At 40.4% G+C, this 17754-nt stretch overlaps 2 protein-coding genes across 2 annotated transcripts; both read left to right on the top strand. All coding sequences in view use genetic code 11, as the record gives it.

Moving 5' to 3' along the window:
* Positions 1 to 1219: 1219 nt before the first annotated feature.
* On the top strand, positions 1220 to 3781 carry EGR_02864 (hypothetical protein; the record flags this gene model as incomplete). Its single annotated transcript, XM_024492113.1, has 2 exons — positions 1220 to 1474; positions 3428 to 3781. 2 exons carry the CDS (start codon positions 1220 to 1222, stop codon positions 3779 to 3781), a joined length of 609 nt encoding a protein of 202 aa, XP_024353607.1.
* Positions 3782 to 8478: 4697 nt separating this feature from the next.
* On the top strand, positions 8479 to 9948 carry EGR_02863 (hypothetical protein; the record flags this gene model as incomplete). The annotated part of the gene is made up of 2 exons (XM_024492112.1): positions 8479 to 8548; positions 9833 to 9948. 2 exons carry the CDS (start codon positions 8479 to 8481, stop codon positions 9946 to 9948), a joined length of 186 nt encoding a protein of 61 aa, XP_024353606.1.
* Positions 9949 to 17754: the final 7806 nt, after the last annotated feature.

Here is a 17754-nt window from a genome sequence, read left to right as displayed (position 1 = left end):
GAGAACCTCCTTTACTCTCTACCCGCATTAGATCGCCATCTGCTGCGAGCACACTTTTGACCTTTTCTATGTATTAATTTAGTTAATGGTACAATTACGGTTGAAATTGCATATTTATTCCCGTACTGCACTTTGTCAGCAGTGCTGATTTGCCGACCGACCTGTAGGAGTCTTCAAAGGTTTCTATTTATCCAAACTACGTCTCCAGGAGGGTGCAGTAAAGTACTCATTTCCGACCTTCAGGACAAAAAACACTAAACTAAGGAGTTTAGGTTGTAATCAGTAACAACAAATGCTGAGTTTGTTCCAGCTATCATTCCAATGGTGGAATTGGTGTTCACCGAAGGCTATAATCGTTGTCAAGATCACTCTTAAAAAGGTCAAAGTGAGAACAACAGTGCCTTTTAAGACGGTACTGGATGACTTCTAACAGCCCTCCCCTGCGCACCTCAATTCCCATCTGTAAACTCCGCTTGCTGCTTAATTTTTTTCATGAAAATAGGTCTTTTGGTCATCAGTTTATATTATGGAAACCGACGTACATACATAAATCAAACAGAAACGAAGACCCTTCTGGTCACAAGGTTAGACATGCAAATGACCCTCCGATTAGTCATTTGGAGGGAAAAGCTCAGCAAGCCTGTGTAAGTAATATCATGACTTCGCCCACTTCCAAAGCCAATGAATCATTTCCCTGCACCATAGCTTCAGTCAATGAAACCATTATTATTCAAGTCTCGCAAAGCCGTCTGGATGTTTGCTGAATGCCAGTGGCTAGATCTTTTGCTAATGAATACAACACGTGAGTCTCGTGTGAAGGTTGGAAGGGTGCTGCAAATTCTGTTGCTCACTTTAAAATCGCCTCATTCTAGAAAAGATGGCTGAAACTTTACGCTGGACTTCTGTTGGACTTGTCTTTTATACCTGTCGTACAATGCAACACATTTGTAGCTATGCGTCCATTGTACCTGTTCTGGTGTCCAGGTTTCACCTTGGTAGCATGAACTTCTGATAATGTATATTACAAAGCGGAGGAAGTTTATTATGAGCCTACAGATCGACTGTGCAGCAAATAGCGTAGGCACCATGGGTAGAGTGGAGTCAAAGGAGGATGGATAGGCATCTATAGGCTCTCTCACTATGCCTCTCTCCATGCAATTGGTCCACATGTGCTCATAAATCGCTACATTTCCTGCATCTCCTTTGTTCACCTGTTGCTATGGCTTTGGGCGTCAGCGAGGAAAGTAGGCTCATCGCCTCATTTCTCACGATGGCACGTTGGAGAGGTGGAAAGCTCCCCGCCTATGTGGAGAGAGTTCCCTTGGCTAGAAGACGCAAACCCGATACGTGGATGGTTGTTGGAGTGGAAATTGCGTTAGTTTTCGTGGCTATTTGCACAGGAGTTTTTGTTTATTATCGAGCCCATGATCTGCCCTTTTATGCTACGAAATTCTATGCCCACCTGGGCTCTTCCGTAAGTTCCGTGCATTAAGACCTTTTTTTTATTTTTGCGTTTTTAAACACTTAGTCTGGTTTAAATGAGAAGACAATCTAGAATCAGGTACTGGAAGCTGTTTTCTTAGAAATCGTCACTACTTTTCACAAGATACGGATTTTTATGTTCTTTCTTGGCATAAATCCCACTTTCTGTTGCTATTAACTTATGCCAAACTTTATTGCTAGATTGGAATTTTGTATTCTCAAATAGCTTTACTAACGCTAAGTTTAAGCTGTTTAGCCAACACTGAAAGTGAGAGACTTTGGTGGTTCCGAATCTTGCGGTCCTTGTCTATGTTACGTCCAGACCGAATACCAGATGGCGTGTGTGTGGACGCAATTCCTTATCAAGCGCCCATTCCTAATATGAAGTTTTTTTCACTATAAAATCTTAAACTTTCTGTAGTAAGTACTGCCAATACATTTATATCGGATTTATGCAAAAGCTCTCCTTCCTTATTTATTTAAGTACTAGAATATCCGGAATAGTGATCCTAGATACTTTCAGATCAGGGCTGTCGAATTCCTTGAGGGGTATCACGGCTCAGGCATTGAATTTTGCAAAGAACTTTCTGTGCAACTTGTGATTGACTAAAAAAGCGATTGCTTGGAAAGTAGAGAAACATTCTTCTGTGAAAAAATAAACGTTCTCACTGCTGCGTCTTATCACGTGAAATGATCATAACTGTGACACCGTACCCATCTGTCAGGATATGTGTATGCATGTACTCAACACAAGTGAAGTACTTAAGAAAGAAAGGTAGGAGTAGGTGAAATGGAGAACAAAATAAGTCACATATACAATTTGATTGCATCACTTGAGATAATTCAGCTCTCCCGGGTCCCTAGGTTCACTCAAACACTGCTACTATCCACCAAGGTTTATTCCGATGAGGCACACAAGTTATTCGAAGCATAGGGAAAGTTTACCTCAAACAAAGCTTTTTCTATGAGAATTTAACTTAAGTGATTACCTTTGGTTAAATTATGCTAACATTTGTCTGCTCCATTGTTGTCTACATATACAAATACTTAGCCTATTTGAGTAGTATGAGATGCACTTCGTCTGGTGGTCTCATTGAGGTAGCCGTGTGAATGTATTATTCAAAGTTATAATACCAAATTTGTCTATGACTCGTTCATGTGGACCACAGTAGTCTATAGAAGAGAAAAGTTCCTTCAAGTATGGAGTCAGGACCTATCAACTTGACATTCAAGCATTTTCAATACAGAATACAGGGCATTCAAATTTGGAATTAACTTCCTTTTCATTTTCCCTCCTTGAAAAAGCTACAAAACATACCACTTTGGCAGAAGATTTGCAATTATTAAACAGAAGAGCCGAGAGGTCATGTACAAGGTCGAGGCTCTATTGCACCAAGGTGGTGACCCCAATGCGAAGATTGAAGAGCCCACGGAGTTGAATACTTTGCTAAACCAGTCATTTTAAGGAAACTTATTGACATTAGTTAATAATCTAGTCTGTAATCTGTAATTGAGTCTTTGATCTGTCTAGGTACCTGTTCATCGACTCCAAACTCCTTCTTGATTCACTTTGTAGCAGCAGTCGTGCATAACCAAGAAAATTCCTACATCTATTTAAAGTTTGTCAACAACGAAAAGTAATGTGAAAGGAGATAAAGGTGTATTAAACAGTGGCAGCTCCGGTCATTAGGCTTGACGTATTTCCAACTGTCATGATAGATTCCATTTTAAAACCCGAAGATGTCCATGATTTTTGCGGTCAGCAATAGCTCTTCATCCAGCAAATTTCTTTCTCAAAAGTAAAATCACGAGTCTATATCACAGGCTGGATAAAGATAACTCCTTCTACCATATTTTTGCCACAACAGACTACAAACCTTCCGTTTGCTTATCAAAAGATGGACAATCTTCTCCTATAGACAACAGTTGTGTGTCATTCTTATAGGAGGCGCAGCACCTATTGAGCCAGTACTATCTCAGCCGTCGGGACGAGGATCCAGAGCATGCTAAACAAGCTGAACACTGGCTCACAAAAGCAGCCGAGGCCGGTCACGGCGTCGCATCCTATAACCTGGCAGTGGCCCACATCCGCGGCGACCTGCCTTCCAACTCCACTCCAGAAGCGAGTCATCTCCACAGACTCCTCTCCCAAGCTGTCCAGCAAGGTGTTCATGAGGCACTTGGGTTGTTGCACTACTGTGGACATGGCCAGTGCTTCAAGCAACAAAGGAGGAGGCGACAACAAGAGCGGCAGTTACGGGATAAACAACTGCATAGTTCTTTGGACCGTGACCCCTAAAGACGCTCATCCGTTCATGTCTGAACTTTAAACTTACTGTATGTTTGCAAAAACCTTTTATTTTTGTGTCTAATGCAATGTTGTGTTGTTTGCGTCGCACCAAGGTCACAGTGGATCTTCGGGCTTGAGAGCCTAGATGTATTACTAGTCAAGCGGGACACCTTCACGAATCTTTGTACTAATTTATCTGCTGTTCAAAAACTAAAAATGCAATTGTCATCGATTTAGCAACGTCCTACACACAATTTATTGTTCAAATGTTTACGGTGCAAATGTGGTGTAATCGGTTATTATCAAATGATAAAGAAAGTATGTCACATATGTGTGACGTCAGAATAGGATGAGAAAATAATGGGACTCGCATAAAATTGACAATAAAATAAGCCTTTAAGCATAAAGCCTCACAAATGCACGACTTGTAGCAAGCTTAAGGGCTACAAGAGATTTACGGTAAAGGAAGTCAAACAGAGGGCACAAAGTAAGAATTGCGGGGTGGAGCTGCCCAATAAACTGCTTTATTTACAATGACGGCAGTAGCAGTAGTAGATTTAGTAACAAGAAAAGACTTCAAAAAGTCTACTGTCCAGTGATTGCATAGCTTTTTGTGTCTGTGTGCAAACGTTGCAAAATTTTAACAATTTATGTAGTGACTTCAGCAGCGACCCTGTGGAGGATGATACTCAGTAGCACTCTTTATAGAGTTTGCCTGGACTCACGTGTTGAAGGCCGAAACACTTCTAAAGGCTAAATAATGAGTTTGAAATAGGCTAAAATAATAGTTCCGACTTAATTTAAACAACTGTTGTTACTCGTCACCACAGCTCTAAAGCCTAACAAATTTTATTAAATAGCCTTTCGTGATACTAAGGCTTACCGCTTTGAGGCGATTTATCAACACGCACGATTCAAAATTTTCAAGAAATACACACTTCCGGTTTATCAGAAGGCAACTTTAAGGAGTGCTTAGGAAGACAAACCCGCTTTTGGAGGTTGAAAGAGTGATATTTGTGCAAATGGGACTTTTCAATTGGACAACTAAGATATTTTAAAACGGAAGAATACCATGGACTTCACAGTTGATGGTGTGGTGATAAGCTCTACTTAATATTCGCTTTTACTCACAATTTAGCCTACTTTGAAGTAGGAAGCGTAAATAGTCATTTTGACGTCCATCATTTTGTACGCCCCGGGGGTTTGCAGTCTTGAGTCTAGGTAGACCAACTGAATATTTTGGGGTTAGGTAATTGGGTCTTTGCTCACTTTAAAGGTAATTCCTAGTTCACTTCACAGGCGATTCCGTTAAAAAGCGGATTTTGGCGAATGAGCGACAAGATGGCAAAAAACAGAACACAAATGCTCCTGACAACGATCTTATTTCATCAAGCCGTATTCAATGACCAGTTTAACGGTGATGTGCCTTCCATATTCGGGTAATAAGAGCGAATCAAGCAGAAAATTTTACGCGATTTTATCCAAGTTGAGGTGCTTGCCGGTTCAAATTAAGACAAGAATAACCTTTTTGTGTTTATAGTACAAATTTGTCGTATAAATCACCGGTACCGTCAACAAAGCCGCGAAACTGGATCTAAACGTGACCTCCAAGTTTCAATATGCACGAATCGGATAGACAGTTTTTTAAGCATGGCAGCATTTTTTACCGACTGTTTAGGGATTCTTTGACACTTACAGTCTTCAAATTGTAAACTGCCTGGATTGCACCGTATCAATTCATTAACTTTTGTCTCAAGGACTTTAGAACGAACAGTTTTCTGAAGGAAGGTTTCCTTCCTCTCAAGTAAGACCTCTGGAATTGCTTAGCACTTAGTTCCGATGGGAACGCTGAAGTGCCCTGTTAATATTTGCATCAGTGGAGAAAAAATGAATTTAAACGTTCCATTTTTTCACTCTGTTAACCCGTAAAATGCTGCAGCAATCCACTTGCACTGTTTTGGCGCCATTAGAAATTCGCTCCTTGCATTTCAGTGAACCTATCTTCGGTAAATCTGTGACGCACAAATTTTAAAAAAATTCAACAAAGTCACCTGACAACTATTGGTCTTCGTACCAAAGGAGACGCATAAGCCAACCTTCTTTTAGCACCCATGCAAACAGTGCGTCACGTAGGATTCGCTGACGTTATTTCGTGAGTTATGACCTCATTCAGGCTGATACCCTTTTGGCCTTGCATCAAAAAATCAGACAGAAGGGTTTTATTTTGATAGAATTTTCCACTTGGCTTATTGTTTATTTGATTTTGCAGGTGAATTTATCAAAATTGCTTGCCTTTTAAATGATTGCCCGCATAAAACCTCCCCTAAAAAGATGGCTCTTTGAATTTCCCTCCTCTTCCAAATCCTTCACTCACAGCTCTATAGACAGTACTGATTTAAAATGAGCGGTTCATTGCTACTAGCAAATGACTACCGGGTGCGGTGGTGGGTGTCGCCTATCACGCACACCTTTATTGAACGGCCATTGATTTTTGAGGCCACCTACCGATTTTACATTGATTTTTTCGGCCAGGTTCACAGCGTTCCGCTTGGTAATAAGCGGTGCCTCACACCCACATTTTCACATAACCAGCAGTAAAAAAGGCCTATATTTGGGAAGTAGAAAGCAATGGATGAATTTAGATGAATTTGGGAGTTTCAGATTATACTTTTGCAATAAAAAAGAGGAATCGGCAATAATTTAACGCCTAATTGTGGGGCTCTAAAATCTCCCCCAAAGTCGGAAGAAGTCAAGGTACTAGGACAGAATATGCATTACCAAGGCACAGATGTCGTAGACAGCTGCGTAACAAACTTCTTCACACAATTTATAGCTAGTCTTGCTTTAGTTGTTGATAGAACTCCCGCCGAACAAGGAAGTGGGGTGGTTGCTGGAAGTGGTTGTCAATTACGACCCTTCTGTAGGGAGTCGTCAAATATTCGCCCATCAGCATTCTAGAATGGAAATCAAGGCAGCTGTTCGTTAGGATCAAGTTGGCTTTCCGCTGCCAAGAAGTTAGCACCCCGAGTCGTGAGAAGGGCTGAGAGGAGGCTATGCAGGCCAGAGGAAGTACAATTGCAGGGTCTTAAGTGTCTGTGTAACCAAAACTAGGAGCTAAACAAGTAATTCAAGTATGTCATATTGGCCTATATTTTTTTGCATTCTTCTGAATGCAACAAATTTATTAACTTTCAGCTACGTACTTGTTTTTATGGTTAAAATATCAGGGTTCAAGGCGCCTTCATTTGACCTGAGATATGCTGTTATGTGGTAATTACATGGATTTTGGTAATTTAAGTCGACTCCACCAGCAGTTTAAGAGAATTTCGTGCTTACCATCTGGATAGCTCAAGCACGTCTTAAATACTTTACAAAGGTCAGGTTATGACTGATACCCTCCTGTTGACCTGGAAGACGTATAAGTGATTCCAGTCCACTTCGATTCGCCTCAAAAATATATTAAATGATAGGAGGAATCGAGTTCCATTTCTGACATCCCTTTCACTCATTAATTCGGGTGGTAACAGGAGAAGAAATGTATTCATTTTCCTATTTCACTAAATTTGATGATAACTTATGCTTAATTTGAGTGAAATGGAAATGGAGTGGTGATTCATCAGCGATATCTGACTCATTCGGATGCTTATTTGCTCTTTAAACTTGTCGGCATAAGTGAAGAATAATGCTGGGGCCACTCGTGTACATCCTTCACCTCGCCTCGATACGGCGTCATAAATGCGATGATTCAATGCAGTGCGACAATTTAATGGCATTGGACTTCACATGTGGAGCATTGTGCTTCTTACTCACCCTTTAAAAACAAACTCTAAAACCCATTGGCATTGAAAATGAAGGTCAGCTTAGGGGGCATGACCTCGACGCCCTGTGATAGGCTGACATATCAATAACCTGAAGCAGAATGTTGTGACACCGACAGCGGTCTGTAGTCACAATGAGTTGCTCTTTGTTCATTATTTACCAAGATTAAAGTCATAACTGTTGTTAAGTGTATCTGGGAGGATAATTTCTTACCAAAATGTAACTTTATCGGTTACTTGCTTACAGGAGTTTGGCAAGTCAAGGAAATAAACGTGGAGGAATGGCGAGGAAAACAATTGCCACGGTAACATTCAATAAGTTGCGACAAGTGACTCTTGAGTGGGACCATAGAATTCACCGAAATGCAGAAAAGGGAACAGGAGGTGTCAATTCTATTTGTACTTCATCATCTAGCTCCAACATTGAATTAGCTAATTAAGAGGCTCATAAACCCAACTGATGGAAATTTCCAGTTATACTTAGGAGAGGAAGAAATGATTGAAGAGACGTGGATTTTATGGAGCTCTTCCCCTACTAAACAGCTTCTCCTGTGATTTCTGTGGATATACTTCCCATTCGACCGTAAAGAGGCCTCCTGCGAACCTTAGTCGAAACTGAGAAAGGATTAATTTCTCTCATTTTAACAAAGGAATTAACTTCTGTTGTGTCCTCTGTTAGCTGAAATGTGCCAAGGCGAGATCAATTTGGAAGAGAGCACTTGAAGGTCATGGTAGCTAAATTTATATGACAGTTTTAAGGCTGTTTCATGCCGATTTTCTACATCAAGCCTGACTCATGCGTTACTCGCTCTTCTAAAGATCAGCCCAAAATTGCTGGGATTACAAACGTGCCTTGCTGATCCTGGAGGTCAACTTCTATTCATCACCATGCTCGCTACTACCGCCGCATCTAAGCAAAGCCAATTTTCCCCCGAACTTACCACCACACAGGAGTTGCGTGAGTTTTGGACCACCTCATGATAATCCTTCCTACAAAGTCAACCTAGCAAACAGATTATTTGGATATCATTCCCCAAAATTACCTATTTTGTTTATTTAGGATCTTATGACCACGTCATACTGAAATTCTAAGCACTTGGAAACACAATAGAACATTAAAGCGAATGACGCGGCTGTCGGCCTGTATAACGGATGTGTGAAAACCGGACCTTGCTCTATTAATAGCCGTCCTACAGAGCTGGAAAATAGGGTGGTTTCCAAGCCGGCAGGATTTTAACCATCCTTTTCCTTCGAGTAGCTGTAGAGTCAACTGTGGACGGAATCAGGAGTGGTGTTTGTTTGGACCGGATGGCTCACTGCTGCCAACAACGTAATCCACCCTCGACATCTGTGAAGAAGCAATAAGGTATGCTGGTCTATTAATAGATATAAGATTGACAAAGAGAAGTTCTGGGTTGTAAAGACGTTTTGTTATAAAAAGTAATGAAATTCGCTTGAATTAATTACTGTTTCTATTCCACGACTCTCTACTTGCTTAAAACAACGTCAGGAAGGTAAGGGATCCACCCTAGGCACAACAAGAATTTTAACCTCCATCTACGCATGTACGCCTGTTCTAAATGCGCTACCTCCAAGGAGGTGTGTTTATGCTACTGTAAAATTCCAGAGGCGGCAGCGTGTTCTGACGCGTTGTTATGCCTGTTCTGCAAACATGTCCGCACTTGCTGAGAATGTGACTAGCACTTAACGCATGTACGTGTCATTCATGTCTCATCTCTTGTAGTCCTCCCTTTTGAGTGTTGAACGTCCGGCTCTTTGCCGGGCATAACAAAACCCTAATAATGTGATTTGATTTTAAAATATGATTATTCAAAATGTTTCATTAAAACATGCTGCTTAAAGCTGTTCGAATGTTCTCGAAGTGGACCTTTTGACCTGGGCTCAAGCCAAGCTCCTTTTATTTTATTTCCCACTCTTTTCCCGCTCTAAAGTGGACACGCGGACGTCTTTTAACATGCATAAATAGTCTTTTGTCTTGCCATTCTATTTAAGAAAAAAAAGCATGTTTTATTCTTCTGGTAATCTGAAAAGCTTCAGAGCCACGTGACTAAACTTTTAAAGTTTCAAGTCCTTACTTATGTATGCATCTTTTCATTTGTTCAGGTAAAAGCATTCTTCTACATCCACAGAACAGTCAAATAGAAGGGCAAGAATTTCACTGTGTACTGGGATATGAGTCACGGAAGGGTTTATACCAGAACAATTAATCCCTTAATCTTAGAGATCCGATTGAGAGAACACCCTCTTTCACAACCCCTAGCTGACATGTTACCGTCGTGGAATCAGTTCACCCACATTCGGCCAGTTCGACATTCCGGTTCGCGGACACTGGGATAAATGCGACAGGCAGTAATATCATGACTGTGCTGCTCCAACTCGGCAGAAAATAAGAATTTGGCACACTGTCAAATTGAAATTTATTCCCACATGGGTGGAAGGAAGACTTGCGTGTGATGACCATACTACCAGTCTCCCAAGTGTTCCTACCTTCTTGGAATTGTCACCTAACATCTTTATAAGCAGTACTAGGAACAACTATTAAACTACATAAGTTAAGGACTTGGGAAGAAAGAGAAGAAAAAGAAGAAGAATGTATTATTGAGAGATTATGATATTTTCAGACAAAGTCACTTCTAGTGCAATAAATGCTGTAACCCATCCTGACTCAGTAGGAGAGTTTATCTTTTCATTTCCAAGATTAGTTTCTACCAACTTAACGAATTTAAAATCCACTACTGAAGAATAAGCGTGGCAGAGGTGAGACCGAAGGGGAACTGCTTTCCTCTGAACTAAGGGTTAGACTGTTATCGTCCCAATTTTCTGCTATAGCGAGGAGGCCTCTCTGCCTTACGCATACCAGCCAAATAAGACTCTAAAGACGTAGAACAATGTGTCTTTTACTGCCAGAGTATTCTGAAAATTCATGTATTTGTTTAGCGATCATTATGGCTTTTTGACCTAAGAAGTACCTTATCAGCAGCAGCCGTCAGAATCAATCAAAAATTATTCTGTCGGGTGGCATTCCTTTTCAGGGCATTTCTTGATATTCTTTTAGCATTCTTTGGTACCGAAGGCCCAACTGTACCATGAGTAATTACGACATTCCATTAGCCACGTCTGCACAGTGTGTAGTCTTTTTTTGATAGTCAATACATGCATTCTCCGGATCAAGTTACCGAGAAGACCGCAGTAGGTATAGAGAAATATCAGGACATTTGCTACCAAAACGGCCAATTCTCTAGGATACAAGTCAAAAGACCGTGACATATATCCTGTAATCTGATTTAGTTAAAGTAGATGGTCTCTTGAATGCTTAAGTTACGGCGGAATCCTCCCTTGTAAGGAGCTATATCAAGTACAGAGCTTAATTTGACCAATTTAGAAGTAATATTTTTAGATTTTATAGCTATTCCTAGTTTTTGTTTTGATAAGATAGCAGTGGACTCGGTGTCCCTCTCACCTCTGCCTTCATGCTCTTAGAATGAGCAGACGAGTTGGCCGTGGCCGTCCTCTATGGGTACAGATGTCACGGTTTAGCGAGGCTCGTATTTACTGACCACCTCTAGCCCAAAAGCTACATTCAAACAACTGTATTATAAACCTTTCTTTGCTTCACCCTTTTAATGCTGGTGAATACCACTTTGTTTCTCCAGGTAGGCTAAGTCATTCGAATGGTAATATTTTCAAAGTAAACCACTAAAAGATTTACTAACTGAAATTTTGTAAAAGTCCTTTTTTCTATTTATTTGCATCTTCCACTCCTGGAAATTATGTTTTTTTTTTCAAAGCATGGTTAATTGCAATTTAGCAAAGGAGAGGGCAAATAGAGTGGTACTTTAGCACGAAAAATTGGTAGGACATAAGACCTCCAAGATAAGGAAAAAATGACGTTTGTGCATTGCATTCTCTAGAAAAACAAAATTGGCATTACAAAATTTGAATGCCATCAATTGTCAATTTTTTTTCTAGAAATCTGCAGTAAAAGTACGTACCAACTGGGGTAAGGCATAAACAAGGGCAAAAGAGTATCAGATATGCCAATTTGTTCGACAAATTGGATTTATTTTTTCACTAAAAAGATTTGCTCGGCAAAAAGTGAGAAACGATGAGGAAAAGTGAATTTTTAGCTACCACCAAACTTATCTAGATCCCACTGCTTTCTCAATTAGGATATTCAAATTACACAACATTGATAATTCTCATTACCTACCCTAATTAAGTATTAAGAGGACGGCTTTGATAGGCTGATAGTGGCAAAACTAATGTAACTCACCGAGGCTTACCTGAAGACGCAAGAATGCATAATACTCGGGCCACTGTCACGCCTAGAAGGCCCTGCCGCCCAGCGTGGCCAGTCCTCAATACGGATAATTAACCAAACAATTAAAGTATTACGCCTTAAAAAAAAAAATACATTTTATTGACCTAATATGAAACATTGGCAACTTGGTGTGTTTGTCAACACCCCGAATTCTCTGTCTTTACTATCACACCATGCAACTTAATAAAACAGTATTTTTATAAAATCATGACAGTTTTGTCGAATCCTTCCCCCTCTCCACCTCTCACCCTCTTCACAGATGGTTCAAGTTTATGCCATGACTTTTGACCTGTTATGTCGCAGGCGCCCGCATATCCTTCACAGGTACCAGTCCGCCCCCATAACGGTACCATAAAATCTGAGTTCTTGGCAAATTTCAAGGAGTAATCTCGGATGATCCCCCACTGCCAGCAGTCAAACACCTAAAGTAGCATTTTTGTTTCCAATGGAGGCATCCTGATACTATTTTAACAGCTTACCAGTTTATGTTATTTTTTCAGTTTGCAGTCCACCTGTTTCCCATCTATGTCAAGATTGACGTCCCTGACGTTAGCAAGAGGCTCTTTTATTAGCACTCCTTTTAATTGTTTGGTCAGTCGTTTTCAGAGGAGGGAAGAAGCCTACAATCCAGTTAGCAACATGGCAAATTAAATAATTAAAGTAATAACGTTATAGCTGAAGAGTAAGTATTATACACATTAAGTAGATGGGGGTTTGATTAGTTTAGCCTCAACTTATAAAATAGATCCCTTTCAAGTCATTCCACATTTGAGGGTGTACACTTGGGATCCGAATGGGTAAATTCTACAGTGTAGTGAGTAAGTTGGGCTGGGTTTAACAATCAGTGAAGATTTAGCGTCGATGGATTAGTCTACAACAAAATGCTTCCACAATCCACTAAGAAATCATGCCATAAAGGCGTCTTTTGTTACACTTACTGGAGTAGCGCCTTGTAGTTTGCCTCAATCCATAAAATTAAGGTTTGAAAGACCTGAGCTAATTGCTACATACTTTCGGTTTGTTTAAAAAAATATCTCGATTTTATAAGTTAGAAGGATGAATTATTCGTCGACGAGTAATGTCTTGACAACGCACGCGCGTTTCCTAGTTTTCTCTCGACCTCGACTTTTGTTTCAAGTGTGCATGAAATCAGACAAATTTGATTACATTGGCAACTTTAGGCCCTGTTCAGCTGCCAACATCGAGGCTTCAAAAGTCAGTTGACACTACTGTCTTCCAACTAGACGTGGTGAAGTGGCTTTTAAAGGCCATAAAAGTGGCTTATTCTTAGTCATGCCGTATTAGGAAAAAAGTTTTGTGGTAGAGGGCCACTTTTCTACACTGGCTGCTTAAATGTCCACTTCTGTCTGACACTTCTGTAGCGGACACCAGTGGCAGCTGTCGCGTAAGGTAGACGAAAGGTATTGAAAACCTCGGTTACTGGGAGAATCCAATTAGGTCTATTTGGAATGTTATCTTAGGTGAATATAACACTAGGTGAGATTTTAGCCAATCACAATGGTAGCCTGTCGGGCTTCTAGAATTTATGCCTTTAGTTGTCTCTTCCTGTAGCCTTTTCGAAGAAAAATGGAGCACAAAAGAGGGTTGGAGAAATTTTTTTTTTTTAGTAACTATTGGTAAACATTTGTAAGATGTCTCTTCTAAGTGGAATGATGTCATCACTAAATCCTCCGAGAGGTGTTGTATGCAATGGAGGATACAATTTTCTTCCCTAAAATTCGTTTTCTCTTTAGCAAATTGGCAGGCATTTGTTGGAAAGAATTAAGTGGCACATTAATCACTTGCTTTATGGAAGAAACTGCCGATCACTGTTAATCAGGGATTTTGTGGGGAGAATAAAATTGGCGGTTTGAAGAGATTTAATAAAATGGACAAAGTTGTTTAAACTGCCGACTCTTTGGTGATAACACACAAGTCTCACTTTGAAACTTCAAATTAAGACATGTGAGTGGGATAAATTGGTGGTTCGCATCACATCAACTTGGGATTAAGTTGTACAAATTGTCTTGTATGATGAGTTTTAAGGGATCTTTGGTCATTTTCAAGCCCCACTTTTAGCTTATTCCTTGAATTAATGTTAATGGGTATGTAGCTGTATACATCAAATAGCCATCTTTATGCATTGAGCACAAAAAAATGTGACAACTTGTCAGTGGGTATGACGTGATGATTTGGGAGCCGTCAATTGGAGGTTCAAATACCAGTACCCGAACAGCATCTTGTCATTTACAAGGAATTTTTGAATAAGTTACAAATGCTTATTCGCCTTTATTTCCAATACTAGAAACATGGAAGGAGAAAAGGCCATAATTCCGTCTGAAAATCGTTTTTTTTGGCTTCACAAGAGCCAAGAAGAAGGTTCGCAAAAGAAAAGGCATTCCTTTTGAATTACGTATAGTGAATTTGATTGTAAAAGTTAAAAATGGATGTCCTAGAACAACCTAAAGAATTTTTTTTCTCAAGACGTTTACTGTCAATCGTAGAACACACTCGATGTCCGCAGTTCAGACATCTCGCTGTTCTAATGGTATCAACACTAAAACAACTAAACTTACGAACTCGGCTGCTACTTAAAAAGTAAAAACTGCTACTGCCTTCATGCTAGGAACAACCTACGTCAAATCTTTTACTATAAATTCAGCCAACCCTATGATGTATGTCTAGGTATAGCCAGTTTCCGCAGACTGGTGAGGAGCACGTATTACGTTGCAGACTTTAAGAAAATCAGGGTGTCATCTATGGATAATGTTAATAGGGAATATATTAGTCCACTGGGAAAAGCTTGTGCCTTGTATTTTCTCAATCGATGAGTGGGAAATGGGACAGTATTACGAGGCTGTAACCCTATTGGGGGAGAGGAGAGGGAGGGGGGGGGGCATTCATACATCCACCCCTACACCCCACCTGAAGCCCCTCCCAATAAAAACCTTTCGGGCTGTGAATTTCAATGCGAGCGTTTTTATCGGGAAAACAAGAGGAGGAAATGGTGCCTAAAACTTACCGCGAATGGGAATGACGAAGCATCAGAGCGCTTCGTAAGGGCCTTATCTGCGACTTCTCTTGCGTAAATATCAAACCGGCCTTCCTCTTCCGGAAAGATGACACCTGGGTGGTAGCAAGCTCATGACAACTTTGAGATGGCTGATGGGTTTCTGTAATGATTTAGCTGACCAGTTGGCTCCTTATTATCGGACCTGATGGAATTAGAAGAAGGAATGCATTTGGTTTAGAAGACTGTTACTGCAAGACTGAGGGAAATAATTAACCAGTTTTGCTATATTGTTGTCATTTCTAATCTGGAACGCTGGTGACCATTATTGTGCTCCTTACTATTCACCTGCTGTTTCACACCCTCATATCATAAAATGTAGCCTGAATTGGATGTAATTCGAGTTTATCTGCTTTACGATCCGAGCTTCAGCCAGGTCTAAAGGCTGTAGAGTCTTTCTTAACTTTCCCGCAGTATTCCAAGAGCGTTTCGCCTTTGAAATGTCTCAAGCAGGCTAGCTTCCATGGTTGGTGCATCTTCCTGAACATGGGGAAGTTACGCAATGTTATTTATACGACTTGAAAATGGGAAGGAAAGCCATGGAGTTCACCACGCCCCATTCATTAAAAGATGATAATATGCTTTGTAGAATAAGAATCTTTCCTCCACTCCCGCATCTTCCTAAAATACGTCAGTGAAAAAGATTTGTTTACTCACTAACTTGAGGTAAGAAGCAGGTTTTGTGTTTCAAGGTCAAAGGAACATATTATTGGTTATTTCCGAATAATCCACTCACTTGCTCACATTCCCGAGGCACCACATCTCCAGAAGACCAAGTTTTGCCTGTATGGTGAGCTGCAGCCGGAATTGTTTATATTGAAAGCTAAATGACTGTGGATGAGATTTACTTAACACAAATGGTGGGTTTTGCAAGACCAACTCTTTGAGAAACAGTCAGGACAAGTAATTTGGGTGGAAGAAGGAAATATTCGTATTCTACCAACATCGGATCCCACACCATTTACCTCATAAACTTAGTCGAGAGGTGATGTTGCCTAGCCCTAATTCCCCTCACATGTCTCCAAGTGATTGTCAGCTTTTCTTGGCATTTGACAATCCCTTACGGAATAGAATGAATGGTCGGGAAACGAAGGTGGGATGGAAACAAAGGTTTTGCTCGAGGGGAGTTCGCACGTTTTTGGTTCCTTGGGAGCGGATGAGATGTATACATGCAACTGTGATTAAATTGACGATAAAATGTCCCCTTTACTTAGACCTTGAGAGGTGAGTTGAAACTATGCATTTTCGGAACCCGTTTCACTGTAGTTGGTATAATTTGACATTGCCACAAATAAGTAAAAATATTAAGTAGTATCTTCTACAAGAGTTTCTGTTAAAATGAAATAAAAATGACATCATTCCCGTTTCAAACTGTGGGAGTTTAGTTGACTTATGTCTTTGTTTGTTTAGTTCTCTGTTCTGGTTGCACAGGCACTGCATGCTCTGTGATCGTACTTCAGCTGGACCGCATGGCCCCCAAACCCCACGCCAGTGACCCCCAGCCCTTCTCTACATCGGTACTACCCACTCTACCAAAGTATTATGCCTTCTTTCGACTTCGGTCAGGACTTGAGGCGCTACAGCTTATTCAAGCTTGATGAAAGTACCGGATCAATCTGTTGACTGTTAGGATATCTAAGGTACTATTCCTTGAAGAGTTTAGTGATTTCAAAACGGGATTTCTAATAGGTGATGGGCACCGTGGACCGCTTCACTCATCTAAATAGCCATAATTCGTACCATGTATTGTGTGGAGCATTAAATATTTGCCATGACATTTTAACAGCAAAAAGTGCATTGTGACAATTTACACAAAGAATTGGAAGGTTGTCAAGGCCTAGCATACTTCACCTCATTTCAAAAAAGCAAGTAAATAGATGTAGAAAAAGAAACTAAACAGAACTAGTGGAGTGAGTCACAAATGCCTTTCAAGTAGCCGTAAATTAATGGAGTCTCCGACGAAGTCATAGTAGGACAATGCTTTACATTTCGTGTCGGCAAGCGCCTGTAGGCATGGTCAGAGGGCCATACCGCAAAGGAGAAGCAAAAATCACTTCAAATGGAGTACCCATATTTAAATGTTCATTATAACAAGTACCACGCCTTAGAAACTATGGTTTCATTTTAAGTCTCGAACTAAATTAAATAACTGTTAAAAAACCACCGGAAAGAGTTGACATTCTTAGGTTTGATTAACGTGTTTAACGACTGTTTTATCATCTTAAGGAATTCCACCATTTAAACAATTATCAGCCTTGGATACACTGCTTACTGCTCGTTGACCATTTTGCATAACCGAAGGTTGTAATGCTAAGTTTCCCATTGAGTCTTATCAAGCTTAAAGAGTAACAATAGGTGAAGAGTGTAAAATTGGCACCCAATGACTAGTAATCGGTTTAATCAAGATTGCTGTCAGCAGGAACATGAATTTTGCGTTTGAAAAAATCCTCTCTCAAAGAAAATACAATATGTCAATTACAGTGCTCTAGCTACTGCACCGTTAAGAGAGTCTACAGAAACATCGTTTTTATATTTCTTTTAGGTTTCTGATAATTCCATTGTCTGTGGACCACAAATCATCCTGCTTCCAAGCCTTTTGGCATAGCAACAGCCATTGAGACTTTTCAAAGTCACCTGGAGGACAGAGGTGTTAGTAACCTCCTTAATAATGATCCCCTTCACATGCATTTGAGTAGCTTCAGGTAGTACCCTGTTCTCCCCCCGTTGCTAGACTGCTGCTCCCCCCCCCCCC

Source organism: Echinococcus granulosus, assembly GCF_000524195.1.
Source record: "Echinococcus granulosus chromosome Unknown EG_S00013, whole genome shotgun sequence".
Taxonomy (NCBI): domain Eukaryota; kingdom Metazoa; phylum Platyhelminthes; class Cestoda; order Cyclophyllidea; family Taeniidae; genus Echinococcus; species Echinococcus granulosus.
Note: the sequence above shows the minus strand (reverse complement) of the source record. Positions and strands in the feature narration are given on the sequence as shown.